General features: G+C 41.8%; 1 protein-coding gene across 4 annotated transcripts in view; it reads left to right on the forward strand.

Moving 5' to 3' along the window:
- CACNB1 (calcium voltage-gated channel auxiliary subunit beta 1) overlaps positions 1 to 23,570 on the forward strand; it is a 93,478-nt gene that overhangs the window by 51,585 nt on the left and 18,323 nt on the right. For 3 of the 4 annotated variants that reach the window (XM_060781094.2, XM_060781091.2, XM_060781092.2), the window contains 6 exons: positions 2,659 to 2,778; positions 13,686 to 13,808; positions 14,000 to 14,136; positions 16,779 to 16,855; positions 17,542 to 17,705; positions 20,765 to 20,845. In XM_060781094.2, the coding sequence (XP_060637077.1) occupies positions 2,659 to 2,778; positions 13,686 to 13,808; positions 14,000 to 14,136; positions 16,779 to 16,855; positions 17,542 to 17,705; positions 20,765 to 20,845 (702 nt within the window). Of the gene's footprint in view, positions 1 to 2,658; positions 2,779 to 13,685; positions 13,809 to 13,999; positions 14,137 to 16,778; positions 16,856 to 17,541; positions 17,706 to 20,288; positions 20,309 to 20,764; positions 20,846 to 23,570 lie in introns of all 4 variants that reach the window. The other variant, XM_060781093.2, reaches the window with a different exon arrangement.

The following is a 23,570-nucleotide window of genomic DNA, read 5'->3' on the forward strand; positions in this document are numbered from 1 at the left end:
TAATCTCTGAGTCTATGTGAAATCAATAAATCATATATATATTTAAAAATGAAAGATTTTCATGAGATATGTTGTGTCCCTATACATTTTTGTTATTACAATTTATATATGTCTCTCTTATAATGGCATGGTTGAACTTCGGGTTTGCTAGTAAAACTGAATGACTGTGTTGTGAAATTATGCATGTCTAGAAAGTGTGTCACCAACATGAAATGTTTGGAAAGCTCTAATCTATAGCAGTGCATTGTCTTAATAAATGGCTTCGGTATGCCTGAAGCTGAAAATGTAGTTTTTTAAAGCTATCATCATCTGATGGACAAGTAGATTGGGGTTTTTTTCCTGGAGAAGTTGTCTGCAGAGTGGAGCTGGCATGGAAACTGCTGGCCTCCATCCTGCCCAATTGATTGACAGCTTCCCCAGGAGTTCTAGTTCCCTAGAGTTTTCAGCTGAGCTTTTGCAGTAAGCCAAGCTTCCCAACTGGCTTCCTGGGGGGCTGCTAATGAACACTGACCTTTCAGACCCTCACCCATACCCCTCAAGCTAACTGTGTTCAGGAACAGTTAGAGACTTAATGATCCATTAATCAAAAGAATTATTTTTTCCTTCCAAAAGAAGAAAATTAAGAGACAAGTAATTACGGGTTTGTGTATAAATTTAAAAAAACACCCAGCAACCCTTCTATTTGACAATTTTTATGATGGATTTGTTGAGAAGACAGTAACTTTGGGAAATATTTCCTGGTAGGAAAACCAAAGCTTCCTAATGGGAAAAAACCTGGCTGCTGTTTTATTAATAAGTTTATTATTTGTATCAACAATTACTGCCCTATTACTTCAGTTCTAAGACACACTTTTTTTCACCATATATGTATCTCCAAACCAACCCCTGATTCATTCAAAAGTATATACCATAAATGTAATTGAAAGCAACGCCCATTTGATAGTGCTCACTAAGTAAACATGCATAAAAGTCCATTTAATTACCATTTAAAACTAATAAGATGTCATTTATTTCCCTTTTTTTTCCTGCCTGCGTCATCATCATCATAATTTACTGACACAGGACTGGGTGGGAATTGAAGTTTTGTTGTACTTTTTATGTGACACGCAGCTTTAAACAAGGGTTATTTATAAGTAGGTTCAAACTGCATTTTTGAAAAACTCTTATACGCACCTATCCGAGGTGGCATGACTACTTATCAGTGGCAATGTTCACTAGCCTATGGCAGTAGCATCTCCTAAAAGGGATTTTATTTGGTCTTTAAACTACAGATGATCTCTCATAATACCATTCCATCACATCCTTTCATCCAACGTTGTGTCTTAGTAATCTGCCAACTGAGACAACCTTCCATTCTTCCACCCATAGAAGATCCTTCAAAGTAAAGTTTTAAGACATTAGTGAATTAAAGAAAGAAAGGAAGACAGGCAGACAGACATCACTCACAGTTTTCTTTCAGCATGTGTGTATATGCTTTGGCTCCTGGTGGGCTTTCAAGATATGGTTGGGAGCCATTGCATCTTGCAATGTTTCCGTGTTGTTGGGAGGGTTGGGGTGAAAAATCATGTGACAAAATATACCATATTTTTTTAACCTTGAATGTAATCCTTCATTATACAGCTAACACACCGGTGGGTCCTCTTTCAGGTCCCTTCCACACTGCTCCTATATTCCATGATCTCATCCCAGATTATCTGTTTATCCCAGGTTATCTGGCAGTGGGGACTCATATAATCCCAGATCATCTGGGATCAGATCCAGGGATATAGTGCAGTGTAGAGGACTCCTCACTAGAGACTTTAGTGGGGGTGTTTGGGGTCTTCAGAGGCCACACTTTGGAGCCCATGGTCCACACTCTTTCCACCCTCGTTGTGCAGCACTAGAACATTGCATTTCTTGGTCTTGGTTTTATCTTCTGACTTCTTTTTATAGGAAGGGGAACGTGAGGTGGGTTTATTTTGTTTCATTGCCTGTTCATGAACTGGCAAAATCAAAGAGATTCTCTCGAGTTCGGAAGCATGTATTACCATTTGTAACAAACAATAAAAAGTAGATTCAATTTGTAATTTAATTCAATTTGTAATTGACCCTCAATTTGATAGATGTTGTAGGTTCTTTTCCTTCTTATATTGTAGAATATATTATAATAAAAGGGTAGAGACATGCTGTAAAGGATTACAGATGTTCATGATGGTTTTGGGGTTTTTTTTCCTTTTGAGGATACATTATTTCCTTTCTATTATTCACCGGTGCTTATTCCCAAATAAATATGTCATGGTGACAGAAGCAAATATTACTTAATTCTGCAGCTTGAGTGCCATTATTTTAGTGAATTTAAAATGCAAAAGTATACATGCTCAGACTGTATCCTTTTAAAGAAAAAAATCAGTATTGGGCTCCCCCACTTCTCTCTCTCTAATATCAGTGACACAGATACAATTGTTCAACACAGACTGGCGTGGCTGGTGGTGAGGGAGAAGGTATACTCAGTTGGGAACGGGAGTTTGGAAACTGTAGACTAGAAATAAACTTGTAAATTCTGCAAAGGCTTTTATCTGAAGGCCCCAAGAAGGATATCAACAGTAGGTGCTGATTTCATTGCATTTACTTATTCCAGAACTAATCCTCATTTTCTCTCTCTCCTACTACTCTCTCCAGGGTTCTGCTGAGTCTTATACCAGTCGTCCATCTGACTCTGATGTGTCCCTGGAGGAAGACCGGGAGGCCCTACGCAAGGAAGCAGAGCGCCAGGCCTTGGCACAGCTGGAGAAAGCGAAGGTATATTTATTTATTTGTTTGTTTGTTTGTTTGTTTGTTTATTTATTTATTTATTTAAAGCATTTATATTCCTCCCTTCTCACCCCGCAGGGGACTCAGGGCAGAGCACAACATAAATATGGCAAACATTCAATGCTGGGACATAAAACCATAAATATATACAAACATTAAAATCACTTATATTCACATTAAAAGTTGCTTAAAACCCATCTCAGGACACCATTTTGCCTCATTGCACTGCCCCAAAGGTTTGGTTCCACAGCCTGGTCTTCACCATCCTTCTGAAGGACAGGAAGGAGGGGGCTGATCTAATATTGCCGGGAAGGGAGTTCCATAACCAGGGGCAATCACTGAGAAGGCCATGTCTCTCATCCCCGCCAAACATGCCTGTGATGGTGGCGGGACCAAGAGCAGGGCCTCCCCAGAAGATCTTAGTTTCCACAGTGGTTCGTAAAGGGAGTTGCATTCAGACAAGTAAACTGGGTCGGGGCCAAATACTTGCTGGGGATTTATGCGGGTCTGGATCCAGTATCTCTGGCAGGCACTAGGTTGTGAAAGCCCATCCTGAGAAGTTGCTGGGAAGGTTCAAGAACGCCATATGCTATTGGGGAAAAGAACATTTGTCTTGACTAGCTTCAGAAGTTGGGAGCAAAGTAAATTCCCAATTGAATCTCTCCAATAGGATTCTGCAGCCAGAAAGATAACCTTTCAGGCTTTAGGGTGGTGTCACAGAGGTTTCTACCTTACTTCGAAAACAAGTTCTCCAGCACGTGAGGCAGATAAATACAAGGCATGTCCTGTCCTAGGTAAGCAAAGAATTCCTTGTTTGCCTTAGTTGAAGAAGCCAAAACAATTTTCTGCTTCACTGATATGTATTGGCCCATCCCAGGAAAGGATGTTAGGAAGTGTGGAGCTATGGTGAGAAGAGTAGAATGCAGGCATTTAACATTTGTATTTTATGTATTTATATCCTGTATTGCCCCCTCAAACGCATATTCTGTCCTCTCCTTCCTTCCCTCGATTTCTAGCACTGAAGAGAACAAGATACTGAAAATTATTTACTCTTCATTTGTATCTCCTTGGAAACTTAGTGTTCTTACTTTCTTTGGTTGATTGAACTTTATTTCTAACAAGTTTTATGTTACTTTACAGCTGGAAATTGGGGCGGGGGGGGGGGGGGGGAGTGGTCCTAAAAGAAAATGATTCTTGGATAGGAGTATTCCTATAGTCGAGGGAAATGCCTTCTCTATGCTATGACTCCCTCGGTCCTGCTGATACTACAATCTTGAGTATCAGCAAGTCTGGATTAAAAATGTCAAAGTCCTGGAGTAGTTCTAAAAACAGGTCCCTTTATGTATTCCTGTGTCAGCTATGCTAGGAGTTCGGACATAAAAATAAATGAATGAATGGATTCCAGTGTAATCAGTCAACAAAATATAAAGCACAGTAGGAAGCAGGAAAAAATACCCCAGCAATCTATACATGTGATCCTATTTTGAGTCTGACAGCTTGGGTGAAGATGATGATGATGATGATTATTATTATTATTTGAAACACAACAAGATGAGTCCACAGCAGACAAGATTACTCTGCTGGCTGTTGCATTGGATCACATGTCGGACACTTCCCAAGTGTCTAGGACTGTGTGATGTATCGGCGAATAATGCATGCAGATCCCAATAGGGTGGCCTTCTGCAGCTGGGAGATGGTAATCTTGTCAGTGCCAATTGTGTTTAAGTGCAGGCCAAGGTCTTTAGGCACTGCACCCAGTGTGCCGATCATCACTGAGACCACCTTTACTGGTTTGTGCCAGAGTCTTTGCAGTTCGATCTTTAAATCCTCATATCATGTCCCGTTGTTTCTCTTCAATCCTGCTGTCGCCTGGGACTGCAACATCAACGATTCAAACTCTGTTTTTTAACACAATTGTGAGGTCAGGAGTATTATTATTATTATTATTATTATTAATAATAATAATAATAATTCCCTGCTTTTTCTGTCCTGAAGGAGACTCAAAGTGGTTTCACATAAAAGCATTAGCATACAACTTGAGACATTCAGTTTTAACTTACTTCATTTATTATTAACAGAAAGATTGCAAGATTCCGAAAATGAAAGGGGTAGGACCACTTTGCAACCTTAGACAAGTCACACACTCTCCATCTCTGAGACTGAGGGAGTATGACTTGCCCAAAGCCCCCCAAAAAGTTTCTGTGCCAGAGTGGAGATTTGTACATTGATCTGCTTGAGTCTATCAACACTCAAACCACAACATTACACTGGTCCTTTTAAAAAGTGTGGTAATCGTGTGAATTTCTGAGCTATTATAGTTTCTTTGGATCCCCTTAATATTGTCAGAGTTGGAGGTGCGCAGCAGAAGGATTGCTAGATCAGGAGACACTGTGTTGTACAATAAGTTACAAAAGAAACTAAGTTTTACTAAGCACATACAAAAGACATGTCTTACTACAGTGAGCTACAATCAGGAACTAGTCAAAATGAAAGTCTCTTCACATCTGCTTATTTCTCTTCCCTCTAGCTGAGACTAGCTACTCCCTTCTGTTCCCAGCCAGAGCAAACATTATCTCATTTCTCTCAAGGTTACACAATCACAGCCTCATTGAATAAACATTCTGCACAGCATTTCTAATACACAGTAGAATCCATCTTGGAAATACATAGAAGCACATTTAAAATACACATATATCTAAATTAATCCTGACAAATATTTACTTGTGCTGTGAAGTAACACAAACAAATGTCCAAAGAGATCCAATGAAGACAAAGGTCTCAACTCTCCCCACGAGACAGATAGTGCCAGGTAACACTCTGTCTTTTGTACAAGCTCTATTTCTGTGGTTTCCAGTGACTGCCATGTCAGTGAAGTGGTGAATCTCCTGTAAGGTGTAGGCTATCCAAGGTGCTATCCAAGGTCCTGAAGCTGTTTTGTGTATAAAATTTGGCACATTGGATGGCTAAGTTGAAGTTTAGACCAAAACAACAGTAAATTCTCCATCCCATTGCCTTCAGAACTGCCATAGTTTATGACTTTTGATTATGTCTGCTGGACTGGTTGCATTACTTCAACCATCTCTCTAAGGATTCTTTTCCTTATTTTGGTGGCTCCCAAACCTTTGTCCTCCTATTTTGGACCCCCAGAAACCATAGCCACCAGGTAAACAATACAGAATTCTGAAAGCTTTAGTGAAAAACATCTGCCAAAGTCGGGGAACCACTGCAGTGTTGCTTCCTTTTCAAAGGGAGAGATCACCGTCTCTTTGCCCTTCTTCGTTACCCAGGCATGGGTTTCACCATTACTGCTATGTGTGTGACCATCAGATCACAGTTATCCCCCCACATTTAATCTCACCATACCAGTCCACAACTTGAACATCCACAACTTTCTAGCCATGGACAGTTGACTGTAGTAGAGATGAACAAGAATGGTCTAGGAGCCAACTAGAGATGTTGAAGGAAATCTTTAAATGTTTGGAAAATCTTGGATTTCACTCTGGGAAGAACATGCTTACTGAGAAAGAGCAAACAGACTTAAGGGTTTGATTGAGACAGGCACTCCCATGCTTTTATATCTCCTTGGTCATTTTATAATAATCCTTTGTCATTTACTACGGTTACATGACTCAGTGCTTGATACTCATGTTTCCTTTCAATGAAAATATTCCTCTCTTATTCAATCAGCTGTACTTTCCACTATCATTTCTTCCATGAAACCCACTTATCACAACATCTTCAGTACAACATATCTTCACCAGCATTACTGATAACTTCATCAGGATCAGTTTCTTAGTGCTGATAACATCTTCGGCTCCATCAGTCCTGATGCACCCACTATGAACTACGTCATCATTCTACATTTATTACCATTTGACTCCTACTCAAAGTTCAACCACATACTGAGTAGCGTGGGTTGTCATTTGGACAGTGAGAGTGCAAGCTCACACTGTTAGATTTCAAATCCACTTATCTGGATCTGAGTGACAAATATGAGAAGAAGAAACACAGGGAATTTGGATCTGGAGTTTTTGTAATTTGTTTTCCTCTGCCCGCAAACAGACTACTGTCAATAGCAACTATCAAGCTGTTACGAAGAATTTGGAGGAGAATTAGAGCTCCACACTTATAACTTGAAGCCTGATCTGGTTTTATCTCCTTGCTTGCAAATAAATCAGGGTACCTTTGAGGTGCAAGCTGTGCATTTAATATAGCATGTAGTTTAGACCCCAGACAAGGTCCTCCCGTATTTTGTTACGCTAAACCTCTGATGCTTAATTCTAATTGGCATTCTCTTTCGACAGCCTCTATTAGTCTCTATTGTAATTCCTGCTGAGCATGCAGTACAAATGTAATGATAAAGGAATAACTAAGCATTTAGGATGCCTTAAATGTTAATGATACTTTGAGTGTCTTCCCTCAGAGTAATCACCATACCTAGTGGCAGCTCTGAAAAAAGGTCAACAGACTTGAAAATCAATAAACCTCTCAGATACAAAAAACAAATGAAAAATTCTGAGCAATTCAAATGAGTGAAAATCTTGCATCTACTATAGACAAAAAGAGATTTCAATTTGTGTTTTCTATCTGAAATATGATTGATCCTTAGCAAGACATCTACAACAAAATTAATTTTGGAAAGCCCCCCCCCCCCACCCCCACTCCTCGACCTCCCTGTACTGGCTGCTGTTTGGGTTCCTTCAGATCTCCCAGATCTATACAGTCAGCGACCTTGCTGCTGTTGTTATGTGTCCTGACATTGACTCTGACTTATGGCATAGTAGGAACATAGGCTTTCCTGGCAAGATTTAATTCAGAGGAGCTTTGCCATTTCTGACTGATTAAATTGGGAGAGTACAGTATTCTCTCACTTATTGCAATGTTATGTTCCAGGACCACCTGCAAAAAGTGAAAATCCAGGAAGTAGGGACGCTATATTTATTTTAATATTTATACATTATTTTAGTAGTTATACATTATTTTAAGTCTTTATAAACCCTCCCCACACACTTATACTCTACATAACCCTGGAGCCCCCGGTGGTGCAGTTCATTAAAGCGCTGAGCTGCTGAGCTTGTTGACCAAAAGGTCGCAGGTTCGGTTCTGGGGAGTGGCGTGGGCTTTGCTGTCAGCCCTAGCTTCTGCCAACCTAGCAGTTCGAAAACATGCAACTGTGAGTAGATCTATAGGTACCACTCCGGCAGGAAGGTAACGGTGCTCCATGCAGTCATGCCGGCCACATGACCTTGGAGGTGTCTATGGACAATGCTAGCTCTTCGGCTTAGAAATGGAGATGAGCACCACCTCCCAGAGTCATACATGACTGGACTTAATGTCAGAAGACAACCTTTACCTTTACTTAACCCTTCTTGAACATGTTGTTCACATAATCTTCATCTTGTTGATGGGAAGCTTCCCACTGGAGTGGAAATCATCTATCGGACAGATGGCAAGCTATTCAACCTCAGCAGACTGAAAGCCAAAACCAAGGTTACAACAACATCTGTTATAGAACTCCAGTATACTGATGACAATGTCATCTGTGCGCATTCAGAAGAAGATCTACAAGCCACTCTAAACATCTTTGCAGAAGCATACGAGAAGCTCGGCCTGTCATTGAACATTGAAAAAACCAAGGTGCTGTTCCAGCAGACACCAGCCAACCCCTCTCCAATGCCAGTGATACAGCTTAATGGTGTAACATTAGAAAATGTTGATCATTTCCGCTACTTTGGTGTAGAGGCAGCCACCTCTACACCAAAGTCAACATCGACACCGAAATACAACACTGCCTGAGTTCTGCGAGCGCAGCATTTTTCCGAATGAAGCAGAGAGTGTTTGAGGACCGGGACATCCGTAGGGATACCAAGGTGCTTGTTTATAGAGCTATTGTCCTCCCAACCCTGCTATATGCCTGTGAGACGTGGACTGTCTACAGACGCCACATGCAACTCCTGGAACGATTTCATCAGCGCTGCCTCCGGAAAATCCTGCAAATCTCTTGGGAAGACAGGCAGACAAACGTCAGCATGCTGGAAGAAGCAAAGACCACCAGCATTGAAGTGATGGTCCTCTGCCATCAACTCTGCTGGACCGGCCACATTGTCTGGATGCCTGACCACCGTCTCCCAAAGCAGTTGCTCTACTCTGAACTTAAGAATGGAAAACGGAATGTTGGTGGGCAGGAAAAGAGATTTAAAGAGGGGCTCAAAGCCAACCTTAAAAACTCTGGCATAGACACTGAGAACTGGGAAGCCCTGGTCCTTGAGTGCTCCAGCTGGAGGTCAGCTGTGACCAGCAGTGCTGCAGAATTTGAAGAGGCACGAATGGAGGGCGAAAGGGAGAAGTGTGCCAAGAGGAAGGCGCATCAAGCCAACCTCAACTGAGACCGTCTTCCACCTGGAAACCAATGCCCTCACTGCGGAAGAAGATGCAGAGCAGGAATAAGGCTCCACAGCCACATACGGACCCACAAGAACACTGGAAGACAATCATCCTCGGAAAATGAGGAATCGACTAAGTAAGTAAGTAAGTTCACATAATCCACGATTACGGCTTTATCCACAGAGGGATAAAGAGCGTTTGTCTGTATGAAAAACCACAAAACAGCTACTCTGCGAAAAGCGAACCACGAAGTCGCAAGGGACCTCTGTATTCCAAAGCTGAACAGGGATTTGAACCTTTGTCTCTGGGGCCCTAATACAACACTCAAAGCACTATATCATACTGGTTCTTTCAATATAGAACTTCCTGTAAAGATTTCATTCCATTCTAGTTGTAGTTTGCCCACATCTAGGATAGATCTCGTTTAATTAACAGGGTATCTCATGGTCTCATCCCAGCCTGAGATCCACTTCCACTGAAATTGCCACAAAGCTTGTGTCTTATGTTTTGTTTTTGCAACTGACTTTGGCTCACAAATGTCTACAAATTCTTAGCTGGCCAGACACCAGCGAATTAATTTGGCTAATGGCATGGTAACACTTTATCAATGCAGGAGGCTGAGAAATGAAAAGAAGGCTTCAGTTCTTTATTATGTGAACTGATCCATCAAGCACTCCTGCAAAAGCTAAGGACTGTGCTCTGGCTTGGCAAGCCTCAAACCTTTTATATAGTGTATATAGCTATGTACCTTGCCGGTATCTGGTTAATTCTGTTTTCCTCAGTGTGGGATGCTTTCGGGTACACAAGCTACAGCTCACTGGAGGACTGTGGGAGCTTCTGTCCAATAGTCCAAAAAATAACATTTTCAAATTCAGCAGAGACCTTAGTTCATGCCCTACTCAACAAACCTTCCTGCCTTCTGTGGCACAACAGACCATTCTTTGGCAGCAGCCCTTAAATTATAAACAGATGCAATTAGCTAATTAAGTCTCCTGGTTCCTTTTCCCTGTCAGCCTTCCTGCTCTTCCTGGCTCTCGGTGAAGGCAACTGGTCTGTTGCCACAGCAGTCTCTCAAATTAAGATGCCCAAGACGTTTTGGTCACTGGGATCCAATCCAGTCTCCTTGCTGCCAGTGGTGGGGAGTGGTTGGCACCTAGACCAGCCCTAGCTCTCAGGGCTTTGAGCCAGCAAGTTCCATCCTTTGCCTTGCTCAGCGGCTTTTGTAGATATCTGTTGACTGCCATCTCAGGTTAAATGTGGGGCCTGATGGGGAGGGCAGTCTGAGACCTCCCTGATTCATTTGGGATTTGAGCCAGGAATTACTGAGTTCTTTTCTTACCCTACTTCTCCTTTATAGTCTGCCAAGCAACACAAACAGCAGTGGTTGAAATCAGCCATTTTAAAAGAACACATAATAATAATAATAATAATAATAATAATAATAATAATAATAATAATTCTTGCAGCCCAAGAGCAAGCTATCAGAACAAATGCAATTAAGGCCAGGATTGAAAAATCAGCTGATGACCCAAAATGCAGACTGTGCAAGGATGCTGATGAAACCATGGACCATATTCTCAGCTGTTGCAAGAAAATCACACAGACAGACTACAAACAAAGGCACAACTCTGTGACCCAAATGAGTCATTGGAACTTATGTCACAAGTACCACCTACTAGCAGTAAAGAATTGGTGAATACAGCTGGCATGTAGCCAGGGGGGGTGGCTCAAGGAGCTTAACCCCCCCCCCCCCCCCGAAATTCTCATGGTGATTTGTGAAAAGGCCTTACTGGTGCATTACTTAAACTGTTATGTTTATTCATATCATGATCTGATCACCATACTCAATATATCCCATATGCTTGGGGGTATTGGGGTAACGATACAAAAGGTTTGCTAGCGTAGACCCTCTTTCACTCAGACTCAGCCCCCCCCCCCCCCGAAACAAACTCACCCCCCCCCCCAAATCGAAATCCTGGCTACGGACCTGGTGGGAACATAAACCTGAAAAGGTTGTGGAAAATGAACACGCAAAAATATTGTGGGATTTTCGAATCCAGACTGACAAAGTTTTGGAACACAATACACCAGACATCACGATTGTGGAAAAGAAAAAAGTTTGGATTATTGATGTCGCCATAGCAGGTGACAGTTGCATTGAGGAAAAGCAACAGGAAAAACTCAGCCGTTATCAGGACCTCAAAATCAAACTGCAAAGGCTCTGACATAAACCAGTCCAGGTGGTCTCAGTGGTCATCGGCACACTGAGTGCCATGTCAAAAGATCTCAGCCGGCATTTGGAAACAATAAACATTGACAAAATCATGATCTGTCAACTGCAAAAGGCCACCTTACTTGGATCTGCATGCATCATTTGAAAATACATCACACAGTAGAAGCTTGGGAAGTGTTCGACTTGTGATTTTGTAATACGAGATCCAGCATATAGATCTTATTTGCTGTGACATACTGAGTTTTTGTGTCAGTAAAATAATAATCATAATCATCATCATCATCATCTTTATTTTCACCCCGCCACCATCTCCCCAAGGGGACTCGGGGCAGCTTACAACAATGCAAATATACAACATAAAATATAGCAATAAAATATAATAAAATAAAAACAAAACAAAATAAACACATGGTGCAATATAAAATCACAATAATTGAACACAGTGGGCAGGGCCAGTTACAAATATTAAAACATTTAAAAACACTGGGTGATATGAGCAATGTAGTGTATCTGGAAGGAGGATCACACGCTAATTTCCATGGACTGTATCCATACTGCAAAATAACAGCAATTTGATACCATATTAACTGCCGTGTCTCAATGCTGTGAAGTTCTGAGATTTGAGATACAGGTATTTACTCTTTTCTGCCAGAGGACTTTGGTGTCATAACAAACTAAAAATTTCAGGATTCCATAGGCAGTTAAAATGGTGTCAGGCTACTAGAAATCTGGAGTGTGGATAGCCTCACCACAATTCTGGATATTTTACTCTTTGGAGTAATTTGTCCCGTGGAAGTTTTAAATCTTATATAGAATACTTAAGCAGTACCGCCAAATCCCTGCACATTTAATTCAGTCCTGGAACATGGAAATGTTCTTTCTTTCTTTTCACTTTTTCCCCTAGACCAAAACTCCCAGAAAGCCATGAAAGTGGACATGCTGACTGGGAGGCTCAAAGAGTTGTGTCCTTAAAAAAAAATAACTTTTCCAGGCTCTTGATGGAGCTCCGGGTTCAGAAATATAGTTCCAGACGTTCTGATCTTGCTGATGGACTATATTTCTGAACCTCAGGGAATGCATTTTAGCTTAAGGAACACATATCAGTCAGCATGGTGCACATATTGTAAGTCATAACAGGATCGTGTGTGTGTGTGTGTGTGTGTGTGTGTGTGTGTGTTAAAGAAAACCTTATACTATTCATTATTATGTGCAGCTGCTAATGTAGATCAACTAGTATGTTTGGACCACACCTGGTGGGGGATAACTGTATGGATTTTAGAATACAGTTCAGCCTTTGCTCAGGCTTTTTACTCAACCATTTGTAGTGCTCTGTCATTTGGAGGAAATTGAAGAAGGCTTATTCTGTATTGCTTACAAGGACTATGTAAGTTTGTTGCTTTGTTTGTTTTGTTTGCAACACTGCAACTTTATGTTTTAACTCTGCTGATAAGAGTAAAGTTTTTGTCTGTTCATTTTCCTCTTGCCTGTGTGCAATGTTATTGTGTCTTCTGCATTGGACCTGACTGAAACCCGCTTGAGTGTAACACATATCTCATATGAAAACCAGGCTACATGTGGCCAAGAAACACCACAGATTGTACTAAAATTATTAAGGAAGGGGATCACACAAGCTAGGAGAGGATACAGCAATTTGGTTTCCTCAAAATTTGATGGGAAAGACAAATCTATTCTCTTCTCCTGTTTCTTGCGTTAATGAAATGCAGACTACTTTTGAACTCAGTTTGAAGCAGTTGAAATAAGCTGAGTTCAAAACAGAAAGTGGGAAAAAGATGGAGAAATTGGGACATTTTATAAGCAGTTGAAAAGTGGACCAACTAAGGATTAATTGAATTTGAGAATGTGCCTCCGAAATCAGGACAAGTGGAGTCATGCAACATCTCACCACCCACCACAACTGCTTCTTTTAACAGACATTTCACTCTGCTTCATGGTAGTGCCTGCCCTGCCCATCTATTTGGAGAGGTATTTTCATAGTCACAAGGTCTCTAAGGATCATATTTGTTTGTTCCCCAGTTTCTGCTTGGCTTACTGATTATCTTTTATAACTAAATATTACATCCCTGATCTGTGGGACCAGTATCCATGGTTTCAGTACTCATGAGGTTGTTCTGCATCATGTTTTTGTTACTGTTGAGATTATGCACATTTTTTCATCTTTGTTTTAAAAATAGATTCTGGTAATGATATGGAAGTAATTTAGTATTTAAACTCACTCGTGTTTCTCTCATCTTAACAAAGGCTCATGTGTATTTTACAGACCAAGCCAGTGGCATTTGCGGTGAGGACAAATGTGGGTTATAATCCTTCTCCCAATGATGATGTACCAGTCCAAGGCATGTCTATTTCCTTTGAACCCAAAGATTTCCTTCATATCAAAGAGGTAAGTGCAGGAGATGGGTTCATCTTCACCATTACTATCATCTTGGTTAGCTCATGTACCCACAGTACTCAACAAACACATGCAACAGCCTTCATAGAATAATATAATCCAGTGGCTATCTCTTCATATTCTTCCCTCTTTGTATACTTTTTTATGTCACATTTTTCTGATGATGGTCATCTCTGTTCCAGAAATACAACAATGATTGGTGGATTGGGCGCCTGGTCAAAGAAGGCTGTGAAGTTGGCTTTATCCCCAGTCCTGTCAAGTTGGAAAACATGAGGATGCTCCAGGAACAAAAGATGCGGCAGCACCGGCTTAGTTCTAGGTGGGTCTGGTGCTAAAGGAGGAGAGGGCTTGGAATGAGAAGGGGCTATATTGCCGAAAATCTTCTGTACCTTATGGCTGGTTGCCATAGCTCAATTGAAGTGTATATGGTCTACACACAGAAAGCACTAAACACAGTCCTTGGTGTCTTCACCAAAAACACAGTTGGGGACCCTATGGTACTTGAGTTGTGGAGCAGCTGCTCCCATGATCCTTGAGTGCTGGCTATGCTAGTAGAGAATGATGGAAGTTTGAGGCCTGCAATAGCTAAAAGGTTCTGGCTCTTGAACAGAGACTGTAAGGTAGCAGAACAGGAGAAGTCATCTTCCTGAGAAACTTGAGAGCTGTTGTGAACAACTTGGAACATGTGGATGGGGAGGTGATGGTGGAAGAAGCAGCAATTGAGCTGGACTCCAATAATAATAATAATAATAACAACAACAACAACAACAACAATAACATAGAATCATAGAATCATAGAGTTGAAAGAGATTTCATGGGCCATCCAGTCTAACCCCCTGCCAAGAAGCAGGAATATTGCATTCAAAGCATCTGACAGATGGCCATCCAGCCTATGTTTAAAAGCTTCCAAAGAAGGAGTCTCCACCACACTCGGGGCAGAGAGTTCCACTGCTGAATGGCTCTCACACTCAGGAAGTTCTTCCTAATGTTCAGATGGAATCTCCTAATAATAGTAATAATAATTACTGTTCTTTATTTGTATCCTGCCTTTCTCCCACAAAGAGACCCAAAGTCCAACAGTGCCCAGCAGCTCCCTCGGTCAAGCTTTCAAGCAGTACCCATGGAAGAAGCTATTACTTATCAGGGTCCTTCTACACAGGCTGAAATCCTGAGGAAAAACCAGCATTTTAAATGCTGGTTTCTCTCAGAATTGTAACCAGACTATTCACAGATTCCACAAAGCCCATACCAGGCATTTCTTTAACCCAGAGTAAACCTGGAAATCCAGATTTACTCCAAATTAAACCGGATTATCTTGAGATATGATTTGGACACCTCAGGCTTATCCGGAAGTAATCATGCACATTAGGTCTGTGTAGCTGGGGTCTCAGACTGCAGAACAAGTGTGAGTTCCTCTGAGCAGGCTGAGGAAGAATGAACTGTTTCAGCTTTCATGGAACTGCAAAGAGAGAGGTCTTCACTGAGCAGGTCCTTGAGATTAGCTGAGAAAAGAACCAGCAACAGATAACACCCATAAATTTGAGATTAGGAGTTTAGGGATGGCACCTTGTTACTGACCGCAACATCAGTTCTAGAAGCTGCAACCTTGGATTCTTGCTATCTTGTGTTCCTGAACCCACCTTGGACCTCAGCTTATGGATTCTGATACACCCTTGTATTCTGGACACTCTGGTAATTGGCTTATGACCCTGGAAGAGACATTTGGCTTCCCTATAGTGTTAATGTGTTAATGTTTGCACCTCTGTTGGACTATCGGCTTGACATTAGACTCTGCTAGTACTTGGGGCTGAGGCTTCTGATAAGAGCAATTTCTTCAACATGGTTCTAGGTTCTTCAGGGCAATTCTGTGGTCATGTGCCACAGATGGTGACCATAGAGTAATCCTGGAGAAACTAGAGATATCTAGGGATGTGTTTCCTCAGGTAAAAAAGAACTTTTTAAAAATTCAAACCTTTTTCACTTTTATGGGGTCCTGCACCCCTAATCCTCTGGAGGGCCTACTGCAATTCAATTCAGTGGTTACTTTTTCTAGTCTTCCTTTGTAATTTTCTTATCATGTCCTCATGAACCTATTACCAGGATTTTTGTGACAGAGTCCTTGGCATTTGAACTGTTTTGTTCCAAAGTGATTTCTGTTTGTACTGTAGATATGCTGGATATTTCTTTGAGAAAATGTAGTATAAAAATCTGAAGAATTCTCTTTGGAAAGTTAATCACAATGGGACTAGACCAGTATGATATAGCAATACTGGAAGGATCTGGATTTTGGTAAGGACCATATGAAAAATATTTTGGAAAATATATTTTTGGGACTACAGTTTCCAGACTCCTTCTGCCAGGATTTCCCCACAAAACAACTTTTCAGAATTCTGCATAGAATCGCTCTTGGTGAAGCAGACATAAGCCCTGTCTACACTGATGATTTAATGCAGTTTGAAGCTAGCCTCCAACTATGACACCAGACAACAAACTCTCACAAAAGCATGTGAAAGAAAGCCCTTAATGTGCATTAACGCTCCGTGGTTTGTGTAATCACTAATCCAGACCCCAAGCTGGTTCCAGGATTTTCTATGTAATTATCTGCACAGCAAAACCTCTTTCTTCAATTCCGGTTTGAAACTGCATTAAATGATCAGTGTACATGGGGCTTTCTTTCACATTTTGGCTGGGGTTAGTGCATGTTCCACAGTCTAGAAATCCTTCCTCATCTCTGACTTTAATGACTTTAATCTGTATGCTTGTCCACTATGCCCTGCCTCATGTACAGAGGAAGAATTGTTGGAGGCTACAGACAATGCCATTGCTGTTGCCCCTTTTTGGTCAAAATATATTTGGCTGCCTGCACTCCTTCTGTTTTTATTAGTTTTATAAATTATACTAATTTATGCAATGCTTTTGATACAAAATAAAAAAAACTTTAATTACTCTTTCCTTTTGCAGTAAATCAGGAGACAATTCCACCTCCAGCCTGGGAGATGTGGTGACAGGCCCCCGAAGACCTACCCCACCTGCTAGTGGTAAGGCTACTTCTACCCAACAGAAAATGGCATGCCTGCCACCATTTCCACCCTCTTTGTCGAATGAGGAGATCTTGAAGCATCAAAAGGACATGGCTCACTTTGCATCTTTGTGGCCATAGAAATGGAAACATCACAATAAGGGAGCCCAGTCTTGAGTAAAATGCATCAAAGTAGATTGTAGATGAGGAAGTGTGTGCTCCATATCTGAGTAGTCACCAAGTTTTAAAAGGAAAGTGGAAAGCCTTCCACCAAGTTAAAAAAAAAAAAGCACATATCAAGGAAACAGATTGTAGCCCTACCAATTTCTTGTTGTTGTTGTTCTTTAACATTTACAGAGATGTTTGAATTGGTTTTTAATACAGAGGATATTCAAACATGTCAGTCCCACATCTACCCTTTGAAAAGGTGGAATTTTGTCTGTCATTTCAGGATTTTACCACCTTAGATAGAAAAATAAAACCGACCCCAATGAAATTTCTGTTTTTTTATTATTATTTTAGTTCCGATTTCATTCTGCAAATCATTTTGAGTTTTCTTCCTTTTCTGGTGATATCTTTTCATTTGTTTTTCTTCTCCTTTTCAGTTTGTACTTTCTCTTTTTAGTTGTTTTCTTTTATTTTCTCTCCTCCCCCCCCCCCCCTCCATCTTTTATTTCCTTCTCTTCCCTTCCCCTCTCCTCCCAGGTAACCTGGAGATGACTAACTTAGCTTATGACCCAGATGCCCTTGAATTAGAGGAGGAGGAGGAGGAGGCAGCAACTGAAGAGAGCCAGCGAACCCCTAAGTCTAGTGTTAGCAGTGTCACCACGCCCCCCTCCACCACCAAGCGCATCCCCTTCTTTAAGAAGGTAAAAGTGCTGCCTCACTCACCCACTCACTCACACTCGCTTGCTGTTGAACTCAAATTATGCCTGCTATATGTGGGTCTTTTCTGCCTGGAGATCAAGCGCTTGTGTGTTTTGGGACAGAGGTGATGGGAGAGGCATGTTCTAAGAGTATATTTGGCCACCAATCGCTTCTTGACAGAGTTGCACCCAGAGCGCCTACCATAGGATGTTACATTGTAGTGTCCTCCTAAAGACAATGGGCATCTTGCTAGAAACAGACCAGCTTGAGCCAACTCTTGATGAAGAGGGAAGAATAAAAATGTTATCTACATTGTGTTCGTTGTGCATGGAAGCATACAAGGTACAAGAATGGTATGTTCCAGTGATCGCACATTCTCCATATGTTTATGCATTAGAAGATGCCTTGATAATGGTAAACAAACCATTCACAGTCTCGTGTAAACCTTGGTGGAATATTTTTGAGTCCTCTTCCCTGCCCTTCCTTTGGGAATGCAAAGATCAAATGGTTCCTTCCATGGAAAGGCCAAGAATGAAGTGTTTCCAATGGTCCTGATCTTTCTCTCATCCCTTCCACCAGGTACAAACCTCTGAAAGTCAACAGGTTCCAATCATTTTCTTGATTGAAACTGTGCAAGTGGTAGGTTTCATTCATTCCCCTGCTGTATGAGAACTAGCCATGATAGGAGTTCTCCACTATATGAATTACAGCATGGAAACCAAGTGAATGAAACAGTCAAATGATACCCTTTCTCCAGATATGGGTCTGGACATATTGTTGGGAAAGGTTATCATTTAATTGTAATCACAGTCTTCCTATTATAAGCACAAATATGGGATCTTCTACATCAGTAGTTCTCAACCTTCCTAATGCCAAGACCCCTTAGTACAGGTCCTCTTGTTGTGGTGACCCCCAACCATAACATTATTTTCGCTGCTACCTCATGACCGTAATTTTGCTCCTGTTATGAATCGCAATGTAAATATCTGATATGCAGGATGTATCTTCATTCACTGGACCAAATTTGGCACAAATATCCGATACGCCCACATTTGAATACTGGTGGGATTGGACGGGGGATTGATTTTGTCATTTGGGAGTTGTAGTTGCTGGGATTTATAGTTCACCTACAATCAAAAAGCAGTCTGAACTCCACCAATGATGGAATTGAACCAAACTTGGCACACAGAATTCCCATGACCAACAGAAAATACTGGAACTGTTTGGTGGGCATTGACCTTGAGTTTGGGAGTTGTAGTTCACCTACATCTAGAGAGCACTTAAACAATGATGGATCTGGACCAAAGTTGGCACGAATACTCATTATGCCCAAATGTGAACACTGGTAGTGTTTGGGGAGAATAGATCTCGACATATGGGAGTTGTAGTTGCTGGGGTGTATAGTTCACCTACAATCAAAGAGCATTCTGAATCCCACCAATGAGAGAATTGAGCCAAACTTCCCACACAGAACCCCCATGACCAACAGAAAATATTGTGTTTTGTATTGGTCTTTGGTGACCCCTCTGACACCCCCTCGCGAGCCTCCCAGGGGTCCCGACCCCCAGGTTGAGAACCACTGTTCTACAGTCTTTCCCACTCTATTTAAAGGAGACATTCTTAACACTGGGTAACTCTTATCACCAAAATTGCATCCAGTGACCCTCTGATACCCTCCTTTTCTCTTTGGGGACAAGTCAGAAGGGAGAGGGAGGAAATAGTCTGGACATTGGTTGCTAAGCAATCTTAGGATGCTGGAAGATTAGTATAGAGAGGAATAAACTACACATCCCACTGATAAGTCCAAAAGAAGAGAGGAAGTATGTCCCTTTCTCTCTCTCTCTCACTCACTCACTCTTTGTCTCCACAAATTTGTCTTCTATGGGCCCCATCTCTATGTTTACAATGGGCTGGAATACTGGGTGATGGGGAAGGAGACTTCCAAACTCAGGGGTTTGCATGGAGTTTCAGGAGGAATTCCCTTAATCTCCACTGTGACGTTCCACATCTCAAGAACATACCGGAATAGTGAAGATCTGAGTGTCAGGATATGGATATTGACTATGACTGTCCCAGTAATATGAGATTGGCTTAGTGATTCAGGGTAAATTCCTTTCATTTCCACTGTGACGTTCCATATCCCAAGAACATACCGGAATGGTGAATGGTCTCAATGAGTCTGTTTCCTGTGACTGTCCCAGTAATATGATATTGACTTAGTGATTCATAAACGTGGGCTGTCATGAACAGTTAAGTCAATCATGCTGAACCTGCAGAGCATGGAGAAAAGGAGGAGATTTCAAATCCAGTGATTTGGAATTGGAGGTTCTTCCCTTTGAAAAACCCTCTTCCATTTTGGGGAAGGAATTTGTCCCCCTCTGGAAAGCTACCGTTCTTCCACTTCCCCCAGCACTAGTCGTGCTTCCTCCACCCTGTCCCAATCCTATGCCTGCCTGTGCTTCTGCTGGAATGAGCTGTCAGTAACACGCATGCCTTGTTTGTTTTTCTCTTGCCTGTCCCTCTTTCTCCTCTCCCTCTGCGTCCTGGTCCCCTCCCCACCCATTAATGGCAATCACTGGACATAGCCAAACAGAAGCAAAAATCGGTAAGTAGGCTTATGAAATCTCAAGATTAAAAGGTGGTGGTTATCTTGGGGGTCCTCCTTTTTCCAGTCCAATTAGTGGTCCCAAGAATATGGCATTGAAACCCCAAAGCTTGAACACTAGTATTTCTCCTTGTATTTGCCTCTGTTTCTTTAAAATGCATTCAGCTTTGGCTGTGAAGGTCTAAGGTTTTCCTTCTCTTGTCCGTCCAGCACTCAAGGAATGTCAGAGTTGGATATAAATGGTTCCAAACTTAAGACTCCCCAAGGAACCCTTACACCTCTGCACCTACCCATCATGATTGCAACATGAAGGTGCTGGTTCACCTTTATTTCAACATTGCAGTTAAATAAAGTGGTTATATATATTTAAAAGTGATGTGGTACCTGCCTACAGCATGGAGGTTGTACTGATCTTGAGGAAACCTAATACCTTCTTATCTTCCCCTTTCCTCTCAGGCTGAACATGTGCCACCCTATGATGTGGTTCCTTCTATGCGACCCATAATTCTTGTAGGCCCATCCTTGAAGGGGTATGAGGTAAGGATCATGGAGAGGGAATGCATGCATAGGGTGGGAAGCAGTGGTGCTGAAGAGATTGAATTTACAGAGTGGTAATTGTAAATTGGGTTTTCTCCCCATTTATTTATTTATTTCCTATATTTATACCCCGCCCTTCTCTCCCCAAAGGGGGACTCAGGGTGGCTTAACAAAAGCATCATACAATGCTAGCATCATAAAAACAACCACAGTACAATCAAAATGTTAAAAATATTGAAACAACAATTAAAACAATTAATTAAGACACATCCATTAAAATCAAAATCCAAAAACCAGTCCAGGTCAATTCATTGCCATAAGTTGCATGATCTTCTTCCATTGCTTGGTCCCATAACCAGGTCTTGATTTTCCTTCTAAAAGACAAGAGGGAGGTGGCCAATCTGATATCTGTAGGGAGGGTGCTCCATAGGGAGGATGTTCCAAAGGCGGGGGTCAATACTGAGAAGACCCTGTCTCTTGTCCCCATCAACCACATTTGCAATAGTGGTGGGATTGAGAGCAGGGCCTCTCCTGAAGATCTTAAACTTTGTGATAGTTCGTGGCAGGAGATACGTTCGGACAGGTAGTTTGGGCCAGAATCGTTTAGGGCTTTAAAACCAGCACTTTGAATTGTGCTCGGAAGCTGATCAGTAGCCAGTGGAGTTGGTGTAACAAAGGAATTGTATGTTCCCTGTATGTCACTTCGGTGAGCAACTTGGCTGCCGACCGTTGGACTAGTTGAAGCTTCCGGGCAGTCTTCAAAGGCAGCTCCACGTAGAGTGCATTGCAGTAGTCTATTTGGGATGTAACAAGAGCGTGGAGCACCATGGCCAAGTCAGACTTCTCAAGGAAGTCTTATGGTCCACCACGCAAGTCCTGTTACAGGTCTGTCCGACAGCTGGATTAAAATCTATCACTTCACCATGAGTCCTCCCAGTGTTTTGTGCCACCTCTCACATGCCATATTCCAAAATAGACTTGCTCTTCTAGCTTTACCTTGATAATAATAATCATAGCCACAAAACTATGGATTCTTCTGCTCTGGAGTATCTGGTTTTAATATTTAGGGGGTGCAAAATAGTGGAAATGTTTGGAGTGTTTAGTAGCTACTGGGACTCTGTGTTTTGTTATTTCTATGGCATATACTTTATTCTGTAAATCCTCCCACTGGGCCCTCATCTCTCTCCCAGAAGCCCGGAATGAGAAATATATTTACATTACATGCTTATAATGTTGGGATTCCACTTTAACTTCCCCAGCTTCATCCTATAAAGTCTGGGATCAAGAGTTTAAGGAGGAACATTCAAAATTCTCAACCAGAGAGAGCTGTAGTGCTTCACCAAACTACAAATCCCCAGGATTCCATAGGATGTACCCATGAGTGCTAAAGTGGAATCAAAGTGCTGTAATTGTGAACCCATAGTATCACAATCCTAGCAAAGGATCCATCCTCAATGTGTTCTCCAGTCTCTAATCAGAAATTACTGCTTTAGTGGAGAACCCACCTCTTTGCTTGCAAAGGAGGAGAAGGAGTTTGAATAAGATCTGATGGAGGAACTCCAGAGGGAGTGAGACTTTATGCATGCCAGTTTAGACCCAAGGACATGACTCAGATATTTAAATAACATCTGTGTGATTTGCTCAGGCATGCTTATGCCTGGTCCACTCCTCACATACATTTGCATTTCTGGTTTGAAACTCATCTAGTCTTAATCTACCAGCATATGTTTGTTCTTATCCTCTTTTTATTCAGTCAAATACTAGTCTCCAGAATGATTTCTTCCAGCTATTTTAAACAGGTGACACTAGTACAAAAATAATGTGTGGCATATCTAGCTATCATGTGGTAATGTACATGCCCACAAATCTTGGTTTCTGTGGATTTGCCCACCAATCTTGTACATGATCCCTGTGGACCCTAGTTTATAGGGTTCTAGTTTGAGCTCTGCAGTATTTCACACCAATATACATCAGGTCATTGATCTGGTTGTTTTTCACACAGAGAGAGCTTGGGAAAAGGTCACATTGTCCTTTTTAGGGATCACATTGTTCTCCCAGGGACTTAGAGGGTTGTACCCTCCCCCCCCCCCCCCCATCCGCATAGTAAAACCAATTGTATTTCCCGTAGTCACCTACGGATGTGAGAGCTGGACCTTAGGGAAGGCTGAGTGAAGGAAGATAGATGCTTTTGAATTATGGTATTGGAAGAAAGTTCTGAGAGTGCCTTGGACCACGAGAAGATCAAACCAGTCCATACTTCAGGAAATAAAGCCCGACTGCTCATTGGCGAGAAGGATATTAGAGGAAAAGAGGAAGTATTTTGGCCACATAATGAGAAGACAGGAAAGCTTAGAGAAGACAGTTATGCTGGGGAAAATGGAAGGAAAAAGGAAGAGGGGCCGACCAAGGGCAAGATGGATGGATGTTATCCTTGAAGTGACTGGCTTGACCTTGAAGGAGCTGGGAGAGGTGACAAACGACAAGGAGCTCTGGCATGGGCTGGTGCATGAGGCCACGAAGAGTCGGAAGCGACTGAACGAATGAACAACAAACACCCCACCACCACCACCACACACATACACGCTATTTCAAAAAATAATTCCTCCAAGTGCCTGGCCATGCCCAAATTGGATGTTTTGCCATTGTTTTGGCCTCACTAGTCACTTCCAGTTCACACACAAACATCCCTGTCTTGCAGCGTTTGTAACTGTTGGAGAAATAGTAT

Source organism: Anolis sagrei, chromosome 6, assembly GCF_037176765.1.
Source record: "Anolis sagrei isolate rAnoSag1 chromosome 6, rAnoSag1.mat, whole genome shotgun sequence".
Taxonomy (NCBI): domain Eukaryota; kingdom Metazoa; phylum Chordata; class Lepidosauria; order Squamata; family Dactyloidae; genus Anolis; species Anolis sagrei.